At 40.1% G+C, this 24,273-nt stretch overlaps 1 protein-coding gene across 2 annotated transcripts; it reads left to right on the top strand.

The window, feature by feature from the left end:
* The first annotated feature begins 7,843 nt into the window (after positions 1–7,843).
* On the top strand, positions 7,844–24,079 carry limk2 (LIM domain kinase 2). Of its 2 annotated transcripts, XM_083911856.1 has the most exons (16): positions 7,844–8,057; positions 8,318–8,414; positions 14,317–14,452; positions 17,264–17,373; positions 17,792–17,977; positions 18,207–18,312; positions 19,432–19,646; positions 19,761–19,947; positions 20,043–20,129; positions 20,290–20,421; positions 20,954–21,010; positions 21,235–21,300; positions 21,765–21,939; positions 22,039–22,094; positions 22,332–22,489; positions 22,855–24,079. In XM_083911856.1, exons 1-16 carry the CDS (start codon positions 8,042–8,044, stop codon positions 23,072–23,074), a joined length of 2,004 nt encoding a protein of 667 aa, XP_083767982.1. In that variant the 5' UTR covers positions 7,844–8,041; the 3' UTR covers positions 23,075–24,079. The 2 variants fall into 2 exon arrangements, with proteins under 2 accessions (XP_083767982.1, XP_083767983.1); XM_083911857.1 differs by lacking the exon at positions 8,318–8,414.
* The last annotated feature ends 194 nt before the right edge of the window (positions 24,080–24,273 follow it).

The raw sequence follows: 24,273 nt of genomic DNA, 5'->3' as shown, positions 1-24,273 counted from the left end.
ACTGTCAAGTTAGAGAGTTGAAGGTACGCCTCTTTTCAAAATAAAAGCCTTGTTGTGTAAAGCCTTGTTATGCAGCAGGCCAGGCTATGAGAATAGATGTGTCAAGATGAACTTTCGACATGTCCTGTTTGCATCGGAGGAAACACATATGTTAATTCTGGCCATGTAATCTACTCTTACATACCTGGACACTTATCCACGTCTTTCCTTGTGCAATCACTTTATCCACCACTTAAGTGCAATTATTTAATCTTAATGCTCATTTCCGTCATATACAATCATACATAAGTTATCTTATACAATTCCTCTACATTTAACTTATCTAATTTAATTTTCCATGAATGTTATTTGACCTTGTTATTTGTTATCTACCTCATGTATATTTGACTAAGAGTTTATTGTTTACTGTTTATTGTTTTTTTTTTTATACTTTATGTATTTATTTAGCTAAGAGTTTGTTGGTTATCCTATACTGTATTTTTTTATACCTCCCTTGTGTTTTTGTAAGCTGCTGGAAATTCAATTTCCTTGCAGGAGTTCATCCCAAAGGATCAATAAAGAGAAGTCTAAGTCTGAGGTGAGGTTGCACATTTGTGACATTTTGGTCAGCATCACCAATCCTTCAACCACAGCACTTTGTGTGTGGAATTGCCAGAGTGATTCTGGGTTTAGAGTTTAAACTGTATTTTAACACAATTTTTGGCTATCATTCTCACTTTTCTTCCTGCTCGTGCACTCTCCTTCTCCATCCTCCTCTCCCCCCTTTGCACTGACAACTAGGTTTTGTTTCAACATTGGGGTTGACACGTTGTAAACAGGGTCAGGGGTCTTTCCTGACAAAAAATATGACCTTTACCCAAAAAAATAATGCTGTGGAAAAAGTAGACCGGTCCTGGATTTATCAGGACATCTAGTCACCCTACTGTGGGCAATAATGTAACATCATTTTGACCTTGCTTTCTTACCTAAACCAAACCTGGCTCTCTAAAACACACACACACACACACACAAATGCACGCATGCAAACACATGCACACACACACACACACCACACACACACACACACACACAGACACACACACACACACGCACACACACACACACACACACACACACACACACACACACACACACACACACACACACACACACACACACACAGGACAAGTTATTTACAGTTGGCTTGGAGTTGGGCATCATATCTTCTATCAGGCGAGATTCAAGGTTTAAAGTTTTAAAGGGAAATTCCGGTGTAAAATCCTCCCAGGGTCTTTTCAGGCAAATTGGGTCACCAAATAAGCCATGAAGACAATTTTTTTCATTGGACAAATATTAACGTAGATTTTCCGGAGAGTCGCTAACAGTCGCTAACAGCCTGTCACGGCTAACACGGATACACTCGGGGCAGAGAGTTGGACGCATTAAAACGTCTTTTTTAACCACTGATACTACTCCAAAAAACACCAAACCTCTGCAGTAGCATGAGAAGAGTCCTGATACATTAATTGAAGCACCAACAACGTAGTATGTGAACACGCAGTGTATTAAAAGAGTCTTTTAAAGGACTAACCTACTGGCCCCGGTACCAGTTGCTCCATTCAAGTCGATTACCAAATACAATCCAAAAGCAAGGAGCCCATTGATGATTTATTCCAGCAAAACACGTAAAAGTTGTGGTTTGGTGTTATTTGGAGCAGTAATAGTGGTTAAAAAAGACATTTTAATGCGTCCAACTCGCCGCCCCGAGCTAATCCGTGTTAGTGGAGGCAAGCTGTCCAGCAAATCTACATTAATAGTTCAAACACAAAAAAAATTGTCTCGATGGTTTATTTGACGACCCAATTTTCCCAAAAAGACCCTGGGATGATTTTACACCGGAATTTCCCTTTAAGGGTTGCTGAGCACCTAAGACAAAAAAAGTCCTATTTTTAACCCTCCAACTGTATTTTAACGCAATTTTTGACTATCATTCTCACTTTCCTTCCTGCTCTTCCACTCTCCTTCTCCATCCTCCTCTTTCCCCATTTTCACTGACAACATTGGGGTCGACATATTGTAAGTAGGGGTGTTGGGGTCTTCCCTGAGAAAAATCTGAGCTTCAAACACTTCATTTCCTGCATTCTGGTGAAATTTAATGCAATAATTTGTGCCTTCTCGTCATCAACTTATGGTGCAATTGTTATTGTTATTATTAATTATTTTCCTGTGCTGTTCAAAACTTTCTGCATATTCAAAACACCACATTCGTATGGGGATGGGTTTTTTTAATGAATCATCTCAACAACAAATCTTGACCTTGACCTAAAAAAATAATGCTGCAGCTGCACACAGGAAAAGTTATTTACAGTAGGCTAGGAGTTGGGCATCCGTCATCTATCTCATCATATCTTCTGTCCTTCTGTGAAGTTAATGGGTTAGTTAGTTAGTTAGTTAGTTAGTTAGTTAGTTAGTTAGTCAGTCAGTCAGTCAGTCAGTCAGTCAGTCAGTCAGTCAGTCAGTTAGTTAGTTAGTTAGTTAGTCAGTCAGTCAGTCAGTCAGTCAGTCAGTCAGTCAGTCAGTCAGTTAGTTAGTTAGTTGGTTAGTTAGTCAGTCAGTTAGTTAGTTGGTTAGTCAGTCAGTCAGTCAGTCAGTCAGTCAGTCAGTCAGTCAGTCAGTCAGTCAGTCAGTCAGTCAGTCAGTTAGTTAGTTAGTTAGTTAGTTAGTTAGTTAGTTAGTGATGATACACATACAGACTTAATATCAACACATACCAATGACACATCGATTCTCTCTCCAGTTCAAACAGTGGACAGTTGGTTACATTAGCTAAGTAGGAAAAAAGTCAGCTAACTAACAACTAACTCCTCCTACCTAACAACATAGAGAGTGATCTGTGATTAAGTGCAGCAACAAATAGGGCTGGTGATGATTATAATATAATGTGTTAGCATAGAAATGTGTAACACATTGAGCTACTTGCTGTAACAAGTGCACCACAGACAGAAACTACACGCACTGTGCCCAGGGGCTTCAGGTGAGCGGGGCAGGTGGGAGAGAGAAAGTGGATCATACCACAACAGGGTTGGGCTGTCTGTTGTATTTTAGGGGGATCAGATGTTGAGTTTCAGCCATATTCTGTCTATGGTTTTAACCTTTTTTAAGCTGGTCAAACATAGGCTTGTGTTTAAAATAAATAAATATTACTCTCTGTCTAGGGGGGCTGGGACTCAATTTAGGGCTAGCTTGAGCACCCCTAAAAGCGGTCTAGACATGCCACTGGGAGTTGACATATCCACATGGCTGAAGGAGAAGACATGTGATATATAGGGCCTACTCCCAAAATGTGCAAATTTCCAGCCACTGGGGGCCCTATAGCTCCATATTCAGTGTGTTTTAATCTGATGTATTAAATTAGATATCTCTCATATTACAAGGGTTTCCCTTATTTGCCTATTGTGCCTTTCTCTCATGTTGGCAGTGATGGGCTTTGTTCTGTGTTGTATATGAAAAATGTAATAAATATAAATATATATATATTTTTAAAACCATTTTTAACTTCCATTTTTAACTTCAGAACAAGGCAAAAGGGAATTCACTAGCAAGAACCCCGCCATACACAAGATGGGTTTATAAGAACAATAAGAGAATGAGAAAGACTATACGATGAAATACGAGAAGCTTTAACTGCCTGTAGCTAGTCTGCTTTGCCTAATGTGTTGTGGGGAAACTTTGACGGTGGGTTTTATGTAAAACAGGAAGTGCACGTGGTTAAGGTGTGTTCCTGGTGCTGAAATGTTGCTGGGTAGCATTTCAGGAGCCCCCTGTATATGTACACATGAAAACATACCAAGAAAACAAGACCAGCCTGCCTGAATGACAATCAGGGGCTCTCATCTCTGTAGTAAAGAACAGCGTTTTTAACTGATTTGAATAATTATCTGCTCTTCATCATTAATCACCTGACGACATGATTGATTGATTGATTGATTGATTGATTAATTTATTGATTGCTTGATTGAATGATTGAGTGATCGGTTGATTGATTGATTGATTGATTGATTGATTGATGTACACATGCTCTCAACAACCTCTTAGTCTCTCTCTCATTTTGATAATAAGAACCATTCCCCACATCATGTATATTAATACGAACCTATCTCTACTCAACGTTTATTCCTCTCTACCATTGCCATGAACATGTACTTTGCCCAGAACATGTCTTAAATCTACAGGGCCCTGCCTAAATATCCATGTGAGTCCCTAACTAGTGTAAAACTATTCTTAAAATACTTTTTTACATGGGGTGATGGTTCACCACCACCCTGACCAGTTTATTCTGAGCTGTGTGAAGTTTATTCTTAACCCTCTTGTGCTGCTGTTCTAACCCCCAATGACACTGTGTGTATTTATATGTGTGCAATGTATTTATTTCAGTAAATACACTGTACCAACACATTCCTTTCAGTATCAACTAGTATTGTTGCTGTTCAAAGGAGGAGATCATCTGTGCTTGATGAAAGTGATTTCACATGCTCTCTCTCTCCATTTATCAAGTTAGCTGCTCAGTTTACTCTTTACTGTTTTTTATCCATTATCTGAATGTACTGAATGAAATAAACACAAAAATGTGTTCATGGTTGCAAAACTGCAGGTTGCAAGACAAAATCCAATATGTAGTTTTATAGCAACACTAAATATTCACTTAAAAAGCAAAACAAGCTTCACAGTACCTCAAACCATAAATTAACATCTGGAGTCATTTGGTGTTAGTTCAGGAATTTCATGAAAGTAAAATTAGTGTAAAATTACAGGGAGACTATCACAAGGCTGACACATAGAGACACTTTATACCCATGGACAATTTTGGGTCAACAATTAACCTAACTTTTGGTTAATTGTTAATGATATATCAACAACTTGTTGTGAGGGAACAGTGTTACCCACTGCACCACTGTGTTATCAAAGTGTTATTAAAGACAGTTCACACACAGACCTAAACTAAAATGCTCCAGACAAAGTCACAGAACAAAAAAAACATGCAACAAAAGCAAATATTTCCATCAAACAAACAACTTGTGGTCAAATGCATATATTCTTTCAACCAGTCATTAAACAGTGGACAACAAAGTAAAAAATACAGCTATCGAACTGGTTCAACCTTAGTTTGAGCTGTATTTTTGTGTTTGTTGATACTAAACAGTATCAAGCAAGCCTAATACAGCTTAAATTGTATTATGTTCTCCAAAGGTGATTTTACCAGAGATAACTGTTGAAGAAAAATATGTTATGCTCAGATATCTTAATTCTGGAATTTACATACACCAGTGACGTCTGCTCCAAATGTGTGTGCAAAGGGTTGTTTTACTATTCTGGCGCCTTAGCAGATAAGGTGATCCTGCATCCTTGAGCTCTCTCTCTCTCTCTCTCTATCTCTCTCTCTCTCTCTCGCTCTCTCTCTTTCTATCTCTCTCTTTCTCTCTCTCTCTCTCCCCCCCCTCTCTCTCCCTTTTTCCTTCTCTATAATATGTAATGCTCTTTGTACTCTCAAGTTTTTGGTGTCTTAGTGTGCAAACATGCTGTACCAAAGGTTTCTCTGATTATGTATTAAACTATATATTCGAGTAAGAACAACTGAGGCTCTTGGAGTATAATCAAATTAGTACAAGTTTTCTTCATCAATAACAAACCCCGTAGCAGTTTTTATTTTTTATTTTTACAATGCCCTGTTGATATTCTGCTAAAAAAACATTTTTGAAAATCTCCATTCATTCTGTTGACATGTCTTACAGTCAGACGGAAATGGAAAGACAGAACACCCGTGGACATTCTGGCACAAAACACAAAGGCATCTTGATCTCAATCTTGGCAGAAGACGCAGCATCCACACTCAGAGTTGAGAAGTGGAGGGACTCGACGTCACATAGGCAACATCAAATGTAGTCATACTCTTTTTCCAGAGCCTTTCGCTGAACAATAAACGGTCAAACCCATAACATGAAAATTATGATTTAGTTCCAAAAATACATATGTGTAATCAAGGACGGAAAATGACTGGGACCAGAAAATAATTGTTTCATTCCAATAGACACCAATGTAAATTTTTCAGGAGCTGAGGTCCCATAGGGTCGACCTGAAGCTGGACAAACTAGATACTCATTAGCGCTCTTGCTTTCTTCACCAAAGAACAAATAAAGAATTTCACCCAAACTAAAAAGGCTACTCAGAAACTTTCTTTTTAGTACTGCATCAGATTTTCCCATGCCATTCCTTTTCAGCCATATGCTAGGTGTTGACCTTGAATCTTATTTCCATTTCCTTTCAGAACTCACAAATGCTGAATACCACAAATAAAAATAAATGTATGAGTAACCGAAGAAAACGTGTGTGTAGCTACCATTTAGATCATTTGGTCTTGGCTGATTGCGGACTGAAGAATTGTGTAAAGGCGTTTCACACGGGTAAATAAGAGATTCATGATTATGAAAGTAATTTAAATCCGTTGTGAATAGATGTTTTCCTTTTGTTTAACTCAGTTAACCTAACAGAGTTGTGTGTCTTTATGTTTGCAGCTTTGAAAAAGGGCATGAAAAAATTGTGAAAACAATGAAAAAGTGTTAACACATTTGCAAAGGAGACTTCTGTTGTGCTTAGAAATTGATGAAGATGGTCAAATTGATCCCAGCTTCAGTGTGTCTTAGCAATCAAGAAAAACTGTAACATGATAAATTCAATAGAGCTGGTCTCAAGCGTTGTCCATGGCGTACAACCTCAGAAAATATCCGGCTCTCTCAAGTACCAACACTAAGACCAATGTTAAAATACAGCAGCGTAGGTCTACACTATTCAGCTACAGACAGGAAGGTTTATACCTAATCAGAAGATTACTGTTTTTATTGTTGACTATCTTCAGCCACAGCCACGCTGTAGGAAGAGATAGCATCAGAACTGTCATTGTTTTCAAACCAGTCATTTTACCATCACAGTTTAGCTTGTAACTCATGAACGTGACTACGTAGCAGGCTGATATTGAAACAAAAATATGAGAAGAAATGCTAAACTTGTTTTAAATTACATTTCAAAGACCTTAAAAGTTTAAGTATTTTTTAGTGTTACATTAATTTAGTAATTAATGTTTCCTTTTTATAATTTTGGAGATTCCTTCAAGTACCACCAGAGAGAGCTTGAGTGCCACCAGTGATACAAGTGGATTAGGCTACACAGCAGTATATGAAGTCAATAACATTATCCCCACCTTTATCAGCTGCAACATTAAAGTGATATTTACATTAATATATCAATAATGTAATATTCTGAAATGGGCCATTCTAGATAATGAGTACCTTTACTTTTTTGTACTTTAAGTACATGTTGATGCTATTTACTTACACGTTGAATGCAGGACTTTTACTTGTAACAGAGAATTTCTGCACTTTGGTATTACTACTTTTACTCAAGTAAAAGCTCTGAGTACTTCCACCACTGTAAAAATGTGTTAGAACATTTGTAAATACTGTGCTTAGAAAGTGATGATGAAGTCGGTCGAAGTTGCATTAAGCGTGTCTTAGCAATCAAGAAAACTGTAATATAAGAATGTAAATATTCATGCAGTTAAAGATGGACCTATGTCATGAGATTATATAAAATATTGTTTAAAATGAATGAAGAAATGCATGCATTCTGGTAGTGAAATGGTGCAGTGCAGTCATTTTGGCGGTAGGTGGCGCCACTGTTGTTCCCTTCCAGTTTGGGGACAATCCTCAGTTTCCTCCTGTTTCCAGGTGCTGCAGTTGAGCCCTTCCGCTTTCCGTACAGGAATGTGAAGACTGCATTACGTCAACTATCCTGCCAGCGGCAAGAAAGCAGTCTCGTCCAGTAGGAGTGTGGTTACTGATTTCTGTGGAGAATTAAAGGGATTGGTGCTTTTTTTCTGAGCTATTCAGAGTTGGAAGTCCTTGGTGAACGACGGGGAGGAATGAACCTTTGTAGCGGCGCATATCAGCTCTCCTGCTAAGTATGAAAAGTTTGTAAAAGGATTTGAATATCGACGACACTCGGAAAGTAGATGGAGGAACCCGAAGGTGAGCACTATCTCAGGTTGTAATTTTTAACTGAGCAGAGAGAGGTTTCATTGTTTACGTTTAGCAGAATGTATCGTTATACACGGCGAGTTAATACAATGTTGCAAATGTAAAGCTTTCTCTGTGCACGTCGAGCGTACCTGTTGTTTTCTCACATTCCCGCAGTTACTCGGTTTGACCAGTTTCACCGAGCCTGATTTACTCAGAATTGTAAGCATTTAATGCTACTCCAGTTTTGTGCGGATCCTCATCTCTTACAGGTACAGATAAATGTTACTGTGCGGGATGTGGAGGAGAAATTCAAGACTCGTTTCACATGAAAGTCCTCCAGGATACCTGGCACCAAGCCTGCTTTCAGTAAGTGTTCCCCAGTTTATTATTTTTATACCCTCTCCACTGTAATGAGCTCAGTTTGATTAGTAGTAGTCTGAAAAGTGAATGCTTTGTTTTCATAGGAAGAATAAGGGGAACCGTTTGCATTGACATGGATTTTTTTCTTTCTCTCTCTGATGGTCAATGTGCTGGCCGCTTTCTCTGTTTCTGTGTATTACAAATGGCCTTGTGGATGATCCCAGAAGCTTCTGTCTTGTAGCCTCAACATGGGCCTCCTAGATCTGTTTTTAACAATTCACCATTGTTTTTGTGCCTCTCTGCACAAAGTGTACCATGTAGGATGTTCATTCCAGCTACCGTCACAGCTGTCAAACCTCTGCACAGGGAAGTGCCAGGTTCTTGTATACAGGTTGGTCAGGGAAATGGTCCTACCATTCTGGAGGACTTTGCCCAGACTCTCTGCCCCTGCCCCTGCTCCAAGGCTTAATGATTGTCACACTGGAGCTGATGTGAGCTCTCTGGTTTTCACAGGTCACTGCCCTGTAGTGAGATATCTCTGTGTGGGGCAGTGAACCCGTGGCTGGATGCCGTGTTGACACACTGTACATGCCAACATGATATGTCACTCATAGGGTCTTCCCCTTGGTTATCAGCAACATTCATTTGTTCTCATGTGAGATAAGATTTTTAAAAACTGATGTCAGTGGTTGATCCAACAGTTGCTGGCCTGAACCGTCACGTGACATCTGAAGTGAACGCAGAATCTCATCTGCATTTTTTTTTAAATGAAAAGGGTTAAGTAGTCCCCGCGCCTCATTCGACATTAACATCATAAAACAGATGATTAAGAAGTGGTCGCCTTGATCTGCGGCTGATTGGTGCACAACACAGGCCAAATACTGCAGAGTATATCCAAAAATCCTTTGGTTTTCGTGACTGGAGTTTGGCTCTGAAAAGTCTGATGGCATCTCCAAAAAGCCTTATGAATAGAATAAACTTAATGCTGACTGTGTCTGACAACTGAAATAGCTCTCTTGAAGTTTTGAGCCAGTATCCAGCAGCACATTGTCTTTACATAACCTGGGATTTCACTCTTTCCAAACACAGCAGCTCCTTGTGTCATGTCATGGCACAGTACCTGACACTGCTGTGATATTGAGCATTGATCCTCTCCCTTTGTGCTTTTATACTCCCTCACATTTCGTGGCATTCTCCTTATCGCGTCTTTGTCTGAGACGTCTTCAGTTAGGCTCTTTAAAAACGTGCAGATATATGATATTGTTGCATGTGTGTGGGAAGCCAGACTGCAGTATTGTTCCAGTTGAACTCGGAAGTCGGAATTTCTGGTTTCCCAGTCGGAGATCTCTTGCAGCCCCGACCTCGCAATCCAATATGGTTGCCCCCGGCATCAAAGTAGTTGAAGCAGCAGGAATACACTTCTTATCTTTACTTCTGTCTTATTTGTGCTTCCTTAAATAGTCATACACACAGTACTGCCCATCTTTCATCTGCGGACAGCATGTTGCTACAGTGTTTAGAAGCACAAAATACATCATAAAGCATTGTTATGAGCTGGTATTGCTAACAGTCATAACCCCTCTAAAATGTAATGGTTTTCTGACTTTGTAACTGGACAACATTCCCAGTTCCGACTTCAGACTCTGGAGATAAATTACTGGGATTACCTTTCAGGCAATGCTAGTGATTTTTACTATTCACACATGCAGCCACATTCAGGAACATTTCTACCAGGCGCCTTGTCACACTTACCATATCTTCACTCTGCAGTAATTAGATACTCTAATCACCGCTCACAATTATGCTTAAAGACCGTAACCTCTGAACTTGTTCAGAAAATTGTACAGCAAAATTTAATAAATGTTCTTGTTAATGTGATACTCCCTGTGGTGTGCCTATTGTTTATTGTCCACATGCTGCCACTCTCCCCTCCATGTACCTCCACCTTGTATAACATTCTTACAAGCTGACGTCACTCTTGTTCCAGTAAATCTGGCAGCAGTGGCAGTGTTATTGAGGCCTATAGGTAACGGCACGCACCACTCTGCTGCACTCTGCATTCCTAGACAACGATTCAGAGATGTGAGTCCACTGTCTCAGACACAGACTCAGAATCCTTTTTTTTTAATTTTCCATACTACATTATCCATACTACATTATTTTAAGTAAGCTGGATATTTGTAACCTTGTGCTTTAGAACTGCAGATATTATCATCATATTTGGCCTCAAAAAGAGTATTGTATTTCATATTTCAAATACAGGATTGGGGGGTATTTTTCTGTCTTGATCTGTCCAATTTTTTTTTTCTTCAGTGAAGTATGGAATTGGATAACACAAACAATTATGAACATACATTATAAACAAAATCCTCATATACATTTGGAAAGAATTGGCATCATTATTTTATTGCTTCCTCTGCGTTTTAGTGACACCTAACGCTTCCTTAAATCGGACGCAGTACAGAACCGACAAGTTGAATGACGGAAAATTAAAGTGCAGCTATGCTGATATTCGAAGACCAAAAAACTACGCTTGCTGGTTTAAGTTTTTCAAATGTGCAGATCTGGGGTTTGTCTTTGTCATGATTGATGTTAAACCGAATATTGGGGGGTTTCCAACTGTGTCGGATAAAATGAATTAATCAAATAATTGTGAAAATAATCTGCATATTAATCCATAATGAAAGTTATTGCCATAGTACTTTGTCTGGACAAAAATCAGCAGATCTTTGCTGATTGAAATTAGATCTTACGTTGACATGTAATCTAAGCCTAATAACATTAATAACGCAGTGTTCTTGTGATATGAATGGAGAAACAATTGCCACTCCATGGAAAGAGGTTGTTGTAAAGAACATTTGGAGCACAGCAGTCACACACCCAAAGATAAGGTCCCAAGTGTCCTCATAAGGTCAACCTCACCACAACTTGACTTCTCTCTTTTACTATCTCCACTTCATACTACCAACAAAGGAATACACTCCAGGAGGAATGTGGATTTAAGGAAATGAGTAATGTTTACTTTGTAATGTTTGTGCAGGCAGGACCCTTAGCATTGTTCATTGAAGAACCACCTGAGCGTGCACACCCTCCATTCACCAGCAGTCTAGAAGGAAGTCAGGTGTTTTTATAAGCACCCTTGCATCACTTTATCTTGATATATTATAGGGGCATAATGGGCAATAATTATAATTTAGGTTTATATTTTTCCTGCCACACCTGGACAGATACTGAACGTGGTACATACCAGTCTAAATATTTCACTTTTAGCAAGTCTTTGTCTTCTTTGTACGTGTGTGTCTTTTATTTGACTGGACCAAATGGGTGCATTGGTATTACCAGGCAATACTGTTTCTGATCCGTCCAGTACTGTTGTGTATGCTGTAACTTTTAAGGCACATACCAGTGGCAGTGTTTATAGAGTTAAACAATGGAATAATTATATATCGGCCAATATGCATTGTCAAACATAACATAATTAAAAAATCTTTCAAACACAAATCAGATGACTGGCCTTCAGAGCAGCTGTGGTCACAGCAGCACAGCTACCATTACTCATGCAGTCTTTACCTCGGCAAACTTTCAGCTCTGCCTCCCCTCATCATGTCAGAGGGTGATGTATCAGGCTTGAGTCATTATTACACTGAACTTAGTTTCTTTCATCTCAGAAGAACAGACTGTTTGTTTCCGCACATTATTTGTGATTATGGCATTAGCATGGATGCCACTTGTGTGTCCCGCCCCCCCCCCCTCCACTTTTCTCTTCACAATGGACACAAACATGTGGTCTTCCCTCTATTAGGCGGCTCCTTCTTAACTAATGCCAGAAACCGTTGAAGTATCTGGACTCTCATCTCTCGTATCTCAAGGTTAATAATCCTGGATCAACTATAGCTGCAGCGCAGAGAGCAACATGATGCACGAGGCTCAGCTGAGAGCTTCTCCCAGCACTGCACCAAAAGATAAAAGATGCATAAAAACCTCATTCCCTCTCAAAGTATTTTTCTGACCTAATATCATCAGTTTCCAGAAAGGCAAAAGAATCAGTAGAGCTCTTGGCTACATTAGGTAAAACCCACAGCCCTCAATTAGAAATAGTTGTTAATCAGGAAGTCGCTAAAGTGTCAGTTGAAAGTTTATTATTGTAGTCAACCCTCTGTGCAACCTTCCGTGTATTGCGCCACACCTGCTTTGTTATATCTGTTTTTCATCCGCAGTTCAGGATAAAATTATTCCCGTGGAAAGTATTGCAAAACAATCACCGGACAGTAGAGACAGACGTGATTTATTGTGATTCATTTGTCTGCACTTCATCACTTAAAATCTGAAGTCTCTCTCAGCATCTTTATTTAAATAACATGGAAAGCAAGAAGGCTGAGAAACAGTTGGAACATTTGCAAAGTCTGAATGCAGTACCAGGACTGCATACATTTCAGTAACTTAATCTCTGACTGAACAGTTCATCCTTGATTGTATTCTGCCAGTCGAAGCTGCTGCCAGCATTTTGCATAACCAGTGCAGCTTGTTCAAGGAACGCTCATAGCTTTCAGGTGCTATCCACTCAGCGGGCAAATTCCTCATTCTGAACATTTTGTCCCAAAGTCAAAGCCAGAAATGTCCCCTTGATCTGCCAAGTATCTTCTCAAGTGACTGCTTGGATCACTCAGTATTATTATGCTATAAAATTGAGGATGACCAAGTCTTAATATTTCCATTTTTGTATCATTTTGCCTTAATTAGACAGTTCACAGTAGATAGAGACTGAAATATGGCAGGACAGATTAGCATACAGTACACAATCAATGTCCCTGACTGAACCCAGGGTGTTATAGTTGGTTATAATTTGAACCTTTGACCACTAGGCCGACAGGATGCATTGTCATTATTTACATTGACCTAGATTAGAAAATGCATAATGAGAAGTGCGTTAAGTAACTACAAGTAAAAACTTCCAAGTAAACAATCGGATGATCTGAGGACTTTGCCCCTGTAGAGATTTTTATTTGCCTCTTAAAATGGCTTTAGGTTGTTGTCAAAGCGATAGTGCAGTTTTCCCTCACACAACTGGATCATATTAAGGTTCTGGAAATTGGCAGACTTATTGGTAGTGTGCAGATGCTAATACCCAAAACTTTCCTTGCATCCACCATCTGCAAAGGCTGTTAAGATTCTCCTATCTCAAAAGTGGAACAACTCTTTGTGCTGTCTATTTTTCTAACACTATAACACTGCACACATGCAAGACCCAGCACATCTCCGGAAGAAGATATTTTCTTTGCTCTTCACCTTGTTAAAGTCAGAGAAAAGTACATGTTGAGAACATGCTTGCAGCTATTGTTCCTGTCCATCAAAGTGGCGTGATTTATGGTTTCTGCACAAGCTCTCTTTTACTTTTTGACACCACTCACTGAAATGTGATGTACATAATATGGGTTTTGAAAAGATGTACAGATAGGTTACCTAGTTTGGGTGATGGTTCAACTCTTACCAAACTGCAAATATCCCTTTCATATTCATAAATAAAACCCATCAATAAATTGTGTGATAGTAAGTAAATTGATGAAAACAAATATTTTATGTTTGTATTGGGAATGTCAAATAAAACTCATTCCAAACACCCATTCCTTGGTTACATCTTCTCAATGATTTGCTGCTATTCTGTGATTTATTTCATGTTCACAAAAAAAGCTGTCGGACAAAATAAGAGTGGGGTACTTGTTAAACTTGTATTTGGGAGAGCAGTGGAATTGATGCTTCATGAGGATCTTTCAGACATCAACCTTTGAAATGATCAACAGGCCATATCCCTTTGAAGGTGAATGCTTTACAGTTGGGGAAAAAAGCCCTCATCTCTTCAATCTTCTCTGTTCTGTACTTAACATGACCAAAACTGTTTTTGTCCCCTCAGGTGTTCTGTGTGCTGTGACCACCTGACTAACTGGTACTATGAGAAGGAGGGCAAGCTTTACTGTCGAAAACACTACTGGGAGAAGTTTGGAGAGCTCTGTCATGGCTGCTCTCTGCTCATGACTGGACCTGCCATGGTAAGTCTGCTGTTTAACACGTTACCATTTGTCAAGAGATTTCTAGGTAATGTTGGTCCATCGGTCAGCACCAAGCCCTAACCACAGCAAATTCTAGGTTCATCCAATGCGGAAGTGCCAAAAATGCAGTTCGCTCAGTGGCCACTAGGGAGTTTTCGAAATAGAGCAATTTCTCATTGACCCCGAAATGAGCTAAAAAAATGATCTTCGGCTACTTTTGATTATGAACTTTCGTCTCTTGCAAGTCTTCCAACTTTATGGTTGCTCTATACTAAATTTCTGAAATACGCTTTGAATGCTAACGTGTGCTGACACCACCCTCACGGCAAACTTTTTGTTTTTACCCCACTATTGTTAAGGAGTTGAAATGACCAGAATAGTCTGTACAATTTTTTTTTGTTTGTATTTAAGATCTTTTTTTTCTAATATATTTTCTGGTATAAATGAGCACTACAACCTTCCAGACTGTTAGGGTTTGCTGGCTTGTGATTGCAGGTTGCAGTTTAATGAAGCCCAACACTGGGTCAAAACTATAAGTCTGTTTCTACATGTGATTGTCAGGCTTTCAAAGTCTCCCTTACCATGGTCGTATAACAACAGTTGCCAACAATTTCCTCCTCTACTTACATATTACCAGAACGCCAAAAGAGCATGCCAGTGCTCTCCGTTTTCCACTTTCTTCCTACTGCTTCAAATTAATACTTACATGCAGTGTGTGTGTGTGTGTGTGTGTGTGTGTGTGTGTGTGTGTGTGTGTGTGTGTGTGTGTGTGTGTGTGTGTGTGTGTGTGTGTGTGTGTGTGTGTGTGTGTGTGTGTGTGTGTGTGTGTGTGTGTGTGTGTGTGTGTGTGTGTGTGTGTGTGTGTGTGTGTGTGTGTGTGTGTGTGTGTGTGTGTGTGTGTGTGTGTGTGTGTGTGTGTGTGTGTGTGTGTGTGTGTGTGTGTGTGTGTGTGTGTGTGTGTGTGTGTGTGTGTGTGTGTGTTTTTTCTGAAGTTTCTAAAGAAAGTAGGAACGGGAAATTAAATTAAATCAGTGTGTTGTAGAGGCCAATGCACCTTGAAATCATGTCTTATAATGTAACATTAAGTCCATGTAGATTTAAAGTAACTGAGAAACAGAAGTTCAAGTCAAATCTGACACCAGGTTGAATTTAATCCAGATTTGAAGCCAGACTTTATTTAGTATCTACAAGTTGAAACATGAAATTCAGGTGGCAGCAGCTCTTTGCTGGTCACACCCAGGGTCATTTGTGTTACATGGAGCCAGACTGAAGTTTTTCTTTTTGCCACCAAGCAACACACACAATGGACTCTTCTATTTAGTATTGGCATCCCGCTTCATCAGCCAGTGAATCCAAGTGTTTTTGGCACTGCAGCCTCTCAGCCAGAAAAAGGATCATTGTAGGCCATCAGCAGAGGAGGGCCATGCAGAGCTGCTGCTTCTTGTTAGGCATTCAAGTCCAGAACACAATTGTTTTTGTCCTCATTTAAATGTGTTAGTTTACTGGTTGATTTAAGATTTTTGTTATATTTTAAACGGTGTCTTTGACGATCATTTCATGTATTTTTATATGCTTTTGTGGTCCAGTTTCTACCTATCTAGAGTGAGACCCACTTAAGTGTTCTTCACTTTGATCTTGTTTCGCCACGTTTGCACGGCTCTGTCTTGAAGCCTGAGGCTGGTTGTGACTGTGGTCGGTGACAGTGGTTCTGGTCTTGGCCTCGAAGGCAGGGAGTAGCAGACAAACTCCTGAGATGTCACAATGATTTGGCTTACATCACTCTAATCTCTCTGTAGCAGCAGGGAATCCTTTCCCAGCACTGACTCAGAGCTGTGGCAAATGTGGGGAAAAATATTGTGTCAACCTTCAATGTGCGTAACTTGCAGACAACTCAACAGTAATTCTCAAGATGTGTCCCAAAGTCCATACTACATACTAATTCTAAGTCATACTGTACTTTTGTATTTGTATTAAACAAATTATGAATGATTTCGAAATAGACAAAACAAAAATTAATAATGTCAAAGTTTGATTTATATCTAACTGTGCACATATTATATCATTTTCTGTTATTATGAAATGGTTAGTGTGTTAATGTCTTTTGTACTAACTGAAAATACTCTCTGTGTATCATGAAGATTATTCATTGACGGTATGTCATATGGAGCTGGGAAACACCCTGTGTTTTTAAATAATTCCTAACTCAATGATATTTAAATCTCTGTTAAAGAAAACCTTCCTGTCATTATTCATTTTTACCAGTTTCTGTCTATATGTACAAGATTTTTCTGCCTAACTTTCGGTCTCTCTGTCAGGTGCGAGTGTAGATTTTGCACTGAAACACATCTCAAATGTAGGCTTAACACTAAGATCTCCCAATTGAAGCTGAAATCAACCTGATTTGTGCTGTGCATAATTAGAGTACCCCATCTTGCATAAGAGAGATGTAAAACATGTTACATCAATTTCAGAAAGGGAAATCAGACGGTGTTAATGACAGAGACAGCACATGATTTTGAGCTGGTTTCATGGGGTTGAAAGTGAGAACGTCAGAGACGTGTGGCTCAGACCTGTAGGGGGAGGTGACATCATAGCAAATTCCAGACAGCGTGAGAGTAAAGCAGGTGTTACGACTGTGTCACTACTCACGGGGGGAGGAGGACAGAAAGCCACACATCCAGCACAACACACTCATCTCTGAGGAGCAACACAGCAGGACAGGGCAGCAGCCTAGACGTCGGAAGCTTACTACTCTCTGCTTCGAGTCGCGTGAACATTTTGAAGATCAGCACGTTTTGTTTGTGATTCCAGGTGGCAGGGGAACACAAGTATCACCCAGAGTGCTTTGTGTGCCTGAGCTGCAAGGTGGTGATCGAGGACAGGGATACTTACGCCTTAGTTGAGCGATCCAAACTCTACTGGTAAGACACCTGCACATTCTTTTCTAAAGCTTTATACAATATGGACTTTTGGAGTTGGGTGTGGGTTAACATCCTTTAAACACTACTCTCAATATGTATGCTAATCATAAAGTGTGGAAGTGAAAGTAATGTGAACATCCTTTTAGTTCTAGTCTGTGCTTGTACAGGAACCATTTAGTTATATGGAAGCATGAATGACATTTATTGTAATGCATAGTGGCATCTTCACTGTTCTTACCCTTATGTGACATGTGTTTTTATCGTTCGAACATGTGACTTTATCGTTCAAAGATGGACTTTGAAGAATAACAGTGTCCTTATTCCATGAATCCTTCAATTTTACATAATTGAAAAGTAACCCAACAACAAATACATGTCCAACCGTGTAGTATTTCACCCCTTTTTCTGTTGTGTGCAGTGGAGAGTGCTACAAGCAGGTGGTTCTTACGCCCATGTTGGAAAAGCGCTCACACGACTCGGTCCTAGACTGCTTTCCCCACACAGTGACCCTCATCTCGATGCCCTCCGCAGCCAACGGCAAGAGGGGCTTCTCCGCCACAGTGTTGAGGGACGTCAACGGCTCAGCAAGTGTTCAAGTCAAAGAGTAAGTGGGACCCGATGGAGGCTCACCGCAGTACTTGTCCTGCTCCTTACATGAGTAATGTAATACTGATTTATATGTGTGCTAAAAAAGCAGGGAATTGTTAGCAGGCTAAGGGTAGTTATTTATGTTTTAATATGATATAACAGCTTGACACAGTTCTCTTTAAATCGATACATTCCCTCTATAGTGCTAATACTCACATATAGGTGTTGGGTCTGTGCTGTTCCAGAGTCAGAGGGATGCTTATTAGCCCAGAGGTCCGAAATGCCATCCATGTAGGGGACAGGATTCTGGAGATCAATGGTCTTCCTGTCGGGACGTTGATGCAGGAGGAGGTGGGTTTATTTCTTGCACACACCTCTGATACTCACAGGGTGATATGTGATCTGAAACTTGTCAGATGAAGGTAATTAGTGTTTCTGTTAAGAGCAAGTCCATTCCTTGAGAGCAATTTGCAAAACTATGTTCTTGTTATACAGCACATGCAAATGTAATTTTTGGCATTCCTCACATTCCTCCATCACTGATACATTCTTCAGCTAGGAGTGGACAATATATGACTTGGTGTGAATGACTTAGTTTCTCATCTCATAGGTGTCCCAACATTTGACTGTTAATCTTATTCAAAGTCAAGTCCTGGGAACTAATCTAACGCTTCTGCTCTCTGCGTTTGTAGTAGAAGTGGCTCTACCACTGCTGTACTAGCATGTTTTTTAATAACCAAGGCACTTCAACAAAAACCTTTATTTTGTGGAGAAACAAAAACAGTGAGCAAAATTAGAGAAAAGTAACGATTGTGTCAAAAGAGAAGATTTCAACAATGTTTTCTTGTGCTGAAGTTATTCAAAGCAAGGGCCTCTACACTTCCTATTCATTTTTTAATTCTATAGCACATCCGCACCCACAAGACCTGCTGTTGCAGGGTTTCAGTCACCTTAGAGCGGCTTTCCATCTTGCAAAGTAACCAGGAGAGCTGCCAGATAAATAGGGTGTCCAGCAATTAAGTAAATCGTCACTAGGTGCCTTATTAACACGAATAACTGGGAGGTATCTGAAAGTGGCTTCTAATTTTGCCCACTGTTTTTTTCACAAAATAAAGGTTTTTGTTGTGCCTTGGTTATTTAAAAAAAACATGCTAGGACAGCAGTGCAAATTCTGAACAATAAAAAAAATTATATTTCAGAATAATCAAGAATCAACACTTTGTTCTCTAAATCTGTATACAATACTTTCGCCAAAACACTCTGAGCTTAATAGACAACTGTTTGCTCTAGCAGATGCAGATATGTTCTTTCCACAAGATGGCATTATTTTAAAAGGAGTTTGTATTCTCCTACTTCATGAACTAACACATTTGAAAGAAAAACATAACAAAATTAGCGTAATCTCAGGAAGAATTCCAGGATCTAATCATTTTAAACTCCTTTAACCCTAACTCTCGTTCGTCTGTTCAGGTGGATGATCTTATTCACTGCACAAGTCACACGCTGCAGCTCCTAATAGAGTATGACCCAGTCAGGCAGCGTTTAGATCGGCTCAGGCTGGGATCACCAAGAACCAGCCTGGGAGTCCCAGCTACCTCCCGCATGCGTCTGTCCTCACCTTCTGACACGGTCCTGGAGAGAACCGATGTGGTTGATGATGGCACACTGAAAAGGAGGTCTTTAAGGTATGTTTGAGCATCCAAAACCACACAGTTTACATATCAAAGGTCTGTAATGGACAACAGATGAGTATATATAATATTTGTGATTTTTAATCAACCATATTCTCTCTACTCCAGGCGCAGTAACAGCATATGTAAGTCCCCCGGGCCATGCTCTCCTAAAGAGACGCCTTTTATTACACGAGACATCGGCCGCTCTGAATCCTTGAGATCCTCCAGTAGCTGCTCTCATCGCATCTTCCGGCCATGTGACCTCATCCACGGGGAGATATTAGGAAAAGGCTTCTTCGGACAGGCTATCAAGGTCAGCCTCCAACTTGCATCATTTCTTCACCGTGTATTTAACTTCTACTATTTAGGCTTCAAGTAATGCAAATGTTGCTTTTGTCTCACTAACAGGTGACTCATAAAGCCACAGGAGAGGTGATGGTGATGAAGGAGCTGATCCGTTGTGATGAGGAGACCCAGAAGACTTTCCTAAAGGAGGTTGGTAATCTGCAGCAGGAGGCCTGCGCTTCCTCACAGACAGAACAGTCCTCTGGCTCTGCATGGAGCTGTGATTCATTTTGCTCACGACTAAACGCACGCCACATGTTCCCACAATTGCCCCTTTGTAACTCTACTTCTGTTTCTGCCTAATCTTCAGGTCAAAGTAATGCGATGCCTCGAACACCCACACGTTTTGAAGTTCATCGGTGTGCTGTACAAGGACAAGAGGCTCAATTTGATAACGGAGTATATTGAGGGAGGCACCCTTAAGGATTTCATCCGAGATACGGTGAGTTTAACTTGATTCACTTCACTTTCACTCGTCCTTCACAGTAGAGCACAAAACACCCTTCAGTGGCCACAGAAAGAGTTGTGTGCAGCTCAGAGTCGTGTGGGAGGGGGCTGACCTGAAGTAAACTCTGCACTCAATCGGGGGCTTTCGGCTCTTTAGTAGGCTGCCTGGCATGTCAACTGGCCAAGACGTGGAATGAGAAAAGTTGTGGAAAGTGTTCCCAGGTGAACTGTTAAGAGCCCTGCACCCCTCCCCCCACAGCTGATTGTTTTTGAGAGGCAGTTCAGTTCAACACATGGTTCAATGAGTAGAGGGAGTGTTTTTTTGTCTGTAATTATATTTAAGGTATTTGGCAGAGGGACAGTTTTGAGGGTTAATCTTGATCACTGCATCTGTTAAATACTGTTTTCTTTTCTCTATCTTGGTGCAGAAAAGTTTTCTATTTACCCCTGTTATGTATTATGAACTCTGAGGGAGCTTCTATTAATTTCTCTCTCTTGTTTTTTTTGTCTTTACTCGGGACTAACAGGATCCGTTTCCATGGGAGCAAAGAGTGAGCTTTGCAAAGAGCATCGCTTCTGGCATGGTGAGTTGGCCGCTTGACAAAGACATTACTATTAGTGAAATCTTTGCCTGCTATTTTCAGCTGCACAAATGTGTGTAAATGTGCTTTATGGCACAGGGGAAGTAGTTAAAATGACATCGGTCACAGTAAATGTGTGCATAGTGCTGAAACATTTTATGATATAAAAGGACATTTTCTTACACTTGTGTAAATTTTACCCTCATTGACTTCCCTCTTTGTTTCAGGCCTACCTTCACTCAATGAGCATCATACACAGAGACCTCAATTCTCACAACTGCCTTGTTAAACTGGTAGGTGGCATGGCATCTTACCAGCTATGACACACCGTAAAATCTGAACAATGAGAATAAAGGGTGTGAAACATTTGTACGTTTCATAAACTGAGTAAAAGTTGGCACACATTCAGTTGTGAGTAAAAGAAGTTCCCAGCCCTGTGATTTATATATCGTTTTATCTATATGAACAAGAATAGTTGCACAGTTTTTTTTAAGTTTAACTTTTTAGTTCAAACAAGATTCAACTATAGAGCCTCCAAAAGCATTTACTATTTGTATGATTCCTGGATAATGTAGAGCATTTATTCTTCTTCCATGAGAAACTAAAGTCCTGCCTTTTTATATTTTATCACTTTGTCTCCAGTTGGTTGTCAGATCAACTTTTGCTTAGTTATATCTGAATAGTATACATTAAAGTAATGTGGCTTTTTACTGTACACCAAGTTCAAGGTGAACCATTGAGTGTCATCTGTCAACAGGACAACACTGTGGTCGTTGCTGACTTTGGACTGTCCCGACTTATATTAGAGGACAAAGTCAAGCCTCCACCTGAAAAGCCAACCACTAAGAAGAGGGTGTTTAAACGCATTGACCGAAAAAAGCGGTACACTGTCGTGGGAAACCCTTACTGGATGGCTCCAGAGATGCTAAATGGTGAGTCACTGAAGAAAAAAACCAAAACAAAACTTGATTTACGGAGGATAATTCCTTCTGTGGGTCAATCAATGTATTAACTTTCTCACAATGTTTCAGGTAAACGCTATGACGAGAAGGTGGACATTTTCTCGTTTGGAATTGTTCTCTGCGAGGTAAGAACATGCTGACAACCGTGTCAAAATATTGGATGCCATGCAACTTTCAAGTCTCAGCAGATCTAAAATGCAATTATATGCTTTAGAAATTCTAGGTGGTTATGCCAAGAAGACAGCATTGTAGTTTCTGGACTGAAACATGCAGTGACTTGTGCTTAATTTATTTACCCAGAGGTTTCTAAAGTGTGTGTTTGTTACGGATGAACGCCTACTTTCTCCTCTGTTATGATCCAGATCATTGGAAAAGTCTACGCAGACCCCGAGTGCCTTCCCAGGACTCTGGACTTTGGCCTGAATGTTGGCAAGTTTGTGGAGAAGTTCCTCCCTGAAGACTGTCCACCTGCTTTCTTTCCACTAGCTGTGGCCTGCTGTGACCTTACACAAGACAACCGGTGAGCACCTATTGCTATTGTATTTGATAATAGCTTACACTTCATTTTTTTAAGAAAAGCAGTGGTAGAGCACTGCGTCTTGATGACCCGAACAAGGCGAAATCAAGGTATGCAATAGCTTTGCAGCAAAAATAGGGAATTATTGTATTGGGATATGGGAATAATATCCAGACAGTTATTTGATCTCAGGTCTGTAGATTCAGTGGGGAAAAACAACTGCCGAAATCAGATGCCATCTCAACCTGATGCACAGGGCCACGCCTCTGCTGCCAGATTGCTTCCTCATGTTTTCTCTCAGCCTTGTCAGTCTCGTTTTGACCTCAAACCCCTCTGTATTCCCTTTCTGCTCCTTCCTCCTCTCTCAGCCCACCTTTCCAGAAGCTTGAGGACTGGTTCGAAGCTCTGTTTCTCGAACAGGAGCTGGGGATCCCACTGCCAGCCGAACTGGATGAACTGCACCAGAGAATGAGTCAACTCCACTGGCCTAAAGATGGCTCCCCATGCCAGAGCACCGATCTGGGACAATCATCAACCTCAACAGCAGCCTCTCCAGATTCTTCCAGCATAACAGACAGCGGCATCTAGGACCTGAGCTTCTCTTCTTTGACCCCTCGGAACTGCTGCACTAATACTGTGGATGAGAACGAGGGAAATTGCATTGAACCCGAGCCATATTCGAACTGGATAACCTGAGGTAGCTGGATCAATCTCCCTCTATGGGACCTTAACTCTGACAATGCCAGGAAAACTGCAATGTGAGTGGAAAGACACATTTCAAAAAGACAAGTGTTAGTTACTAATATGTTTTTACTCCTTTTAAGCCCCCACTCAACACGCAGGGTTGTACTAATGTTTACTGTGTATAAAGACAAAATTCAACTTTCTTCGGCCCTTTCCCCAACAGAAGACACTGAGTCCGATGTCACAGCAGTTTTGTTTTTCAGCTCTGGAGTTTTCTATGTGCGGTATGCACTCATCAATCCTTGCCCAACAGAGGACTTACTTCCCTTCACTGCAGCAGCAAAGAAAAACAAAGATGCTCCACAGTCTGGCTGATTTAAGTAAATACTGTAGAGGGCAGGGCTTGAAGAAAACAGGTGTGACTTAAAGCAGCAGTGGAAGCAAAACACACACCGACCCCCAAATAGTTTCATCACTCTGAGATTTGGCACAAGATGGCAAAGGAATGTTACATTTTTCTTTCCGTTTAAACACCATTTATCAAATTTTTGACAAGATGGTTACAAGAAAGGTTCTGTACTTCGTAGTCTGGCTAATTTAATACATTTCTTAGAAAATGAATTAACACTATTATAGTGTTATATCATGCAACAGTTGACCATAAAAAGTTGCCTTGTACAGGAGAACTGGAATTTTATTTCTTAAGCAGTGTATATAAATATGTACATATTATGCCTCTAATTAATGACATTTTCTAATGGGACCGCTAGATTTGTAGTTTTTTAAACATTTCGTCAACGATGGACGTTTTTACCATTTTGCTATCATCCTGCGAGGTACTGACGACCAGTTGCAACCACTATTATTTATATCATTGTAGTGTTTCATAAATAAACCTTCTTAAAGTTGGCTCTTTGCTGTCATTCTTCAATTTTGCATGTCAGTAAAACTGTTGCAGCTCTTCTGCTATGATTCAGGCTCAAAGTTGAATTATTTATAAATCAGTGTTTACCATTAAAAACACTAACAGAATGTGTTTGGTTGTTCCCTGCAAGAAATCAGTTGAAATTATCATATTTTGTTATTTGTCAGGGTAACTGATA

The sequence above is a fragment of the Echiichthys vipera genome, assembly GCF_963691815.1.
Source record: "Echiichthys vipera genome assembly, chromosome: 4".
In the NCBI taxonomy this organism is placed as follows: domain Eukaryota; kingdom Metazoa; phylum Chordata; class Actinopteri; order Perciformes; family Trachinidae; genus Echiichthys; species Echiichthys vipera.
The sequence above is the reverse complement of the archived record's forward strand: the minus strand, read 5'-3'. Positions and strand labels throughout refer to the sequence as shown.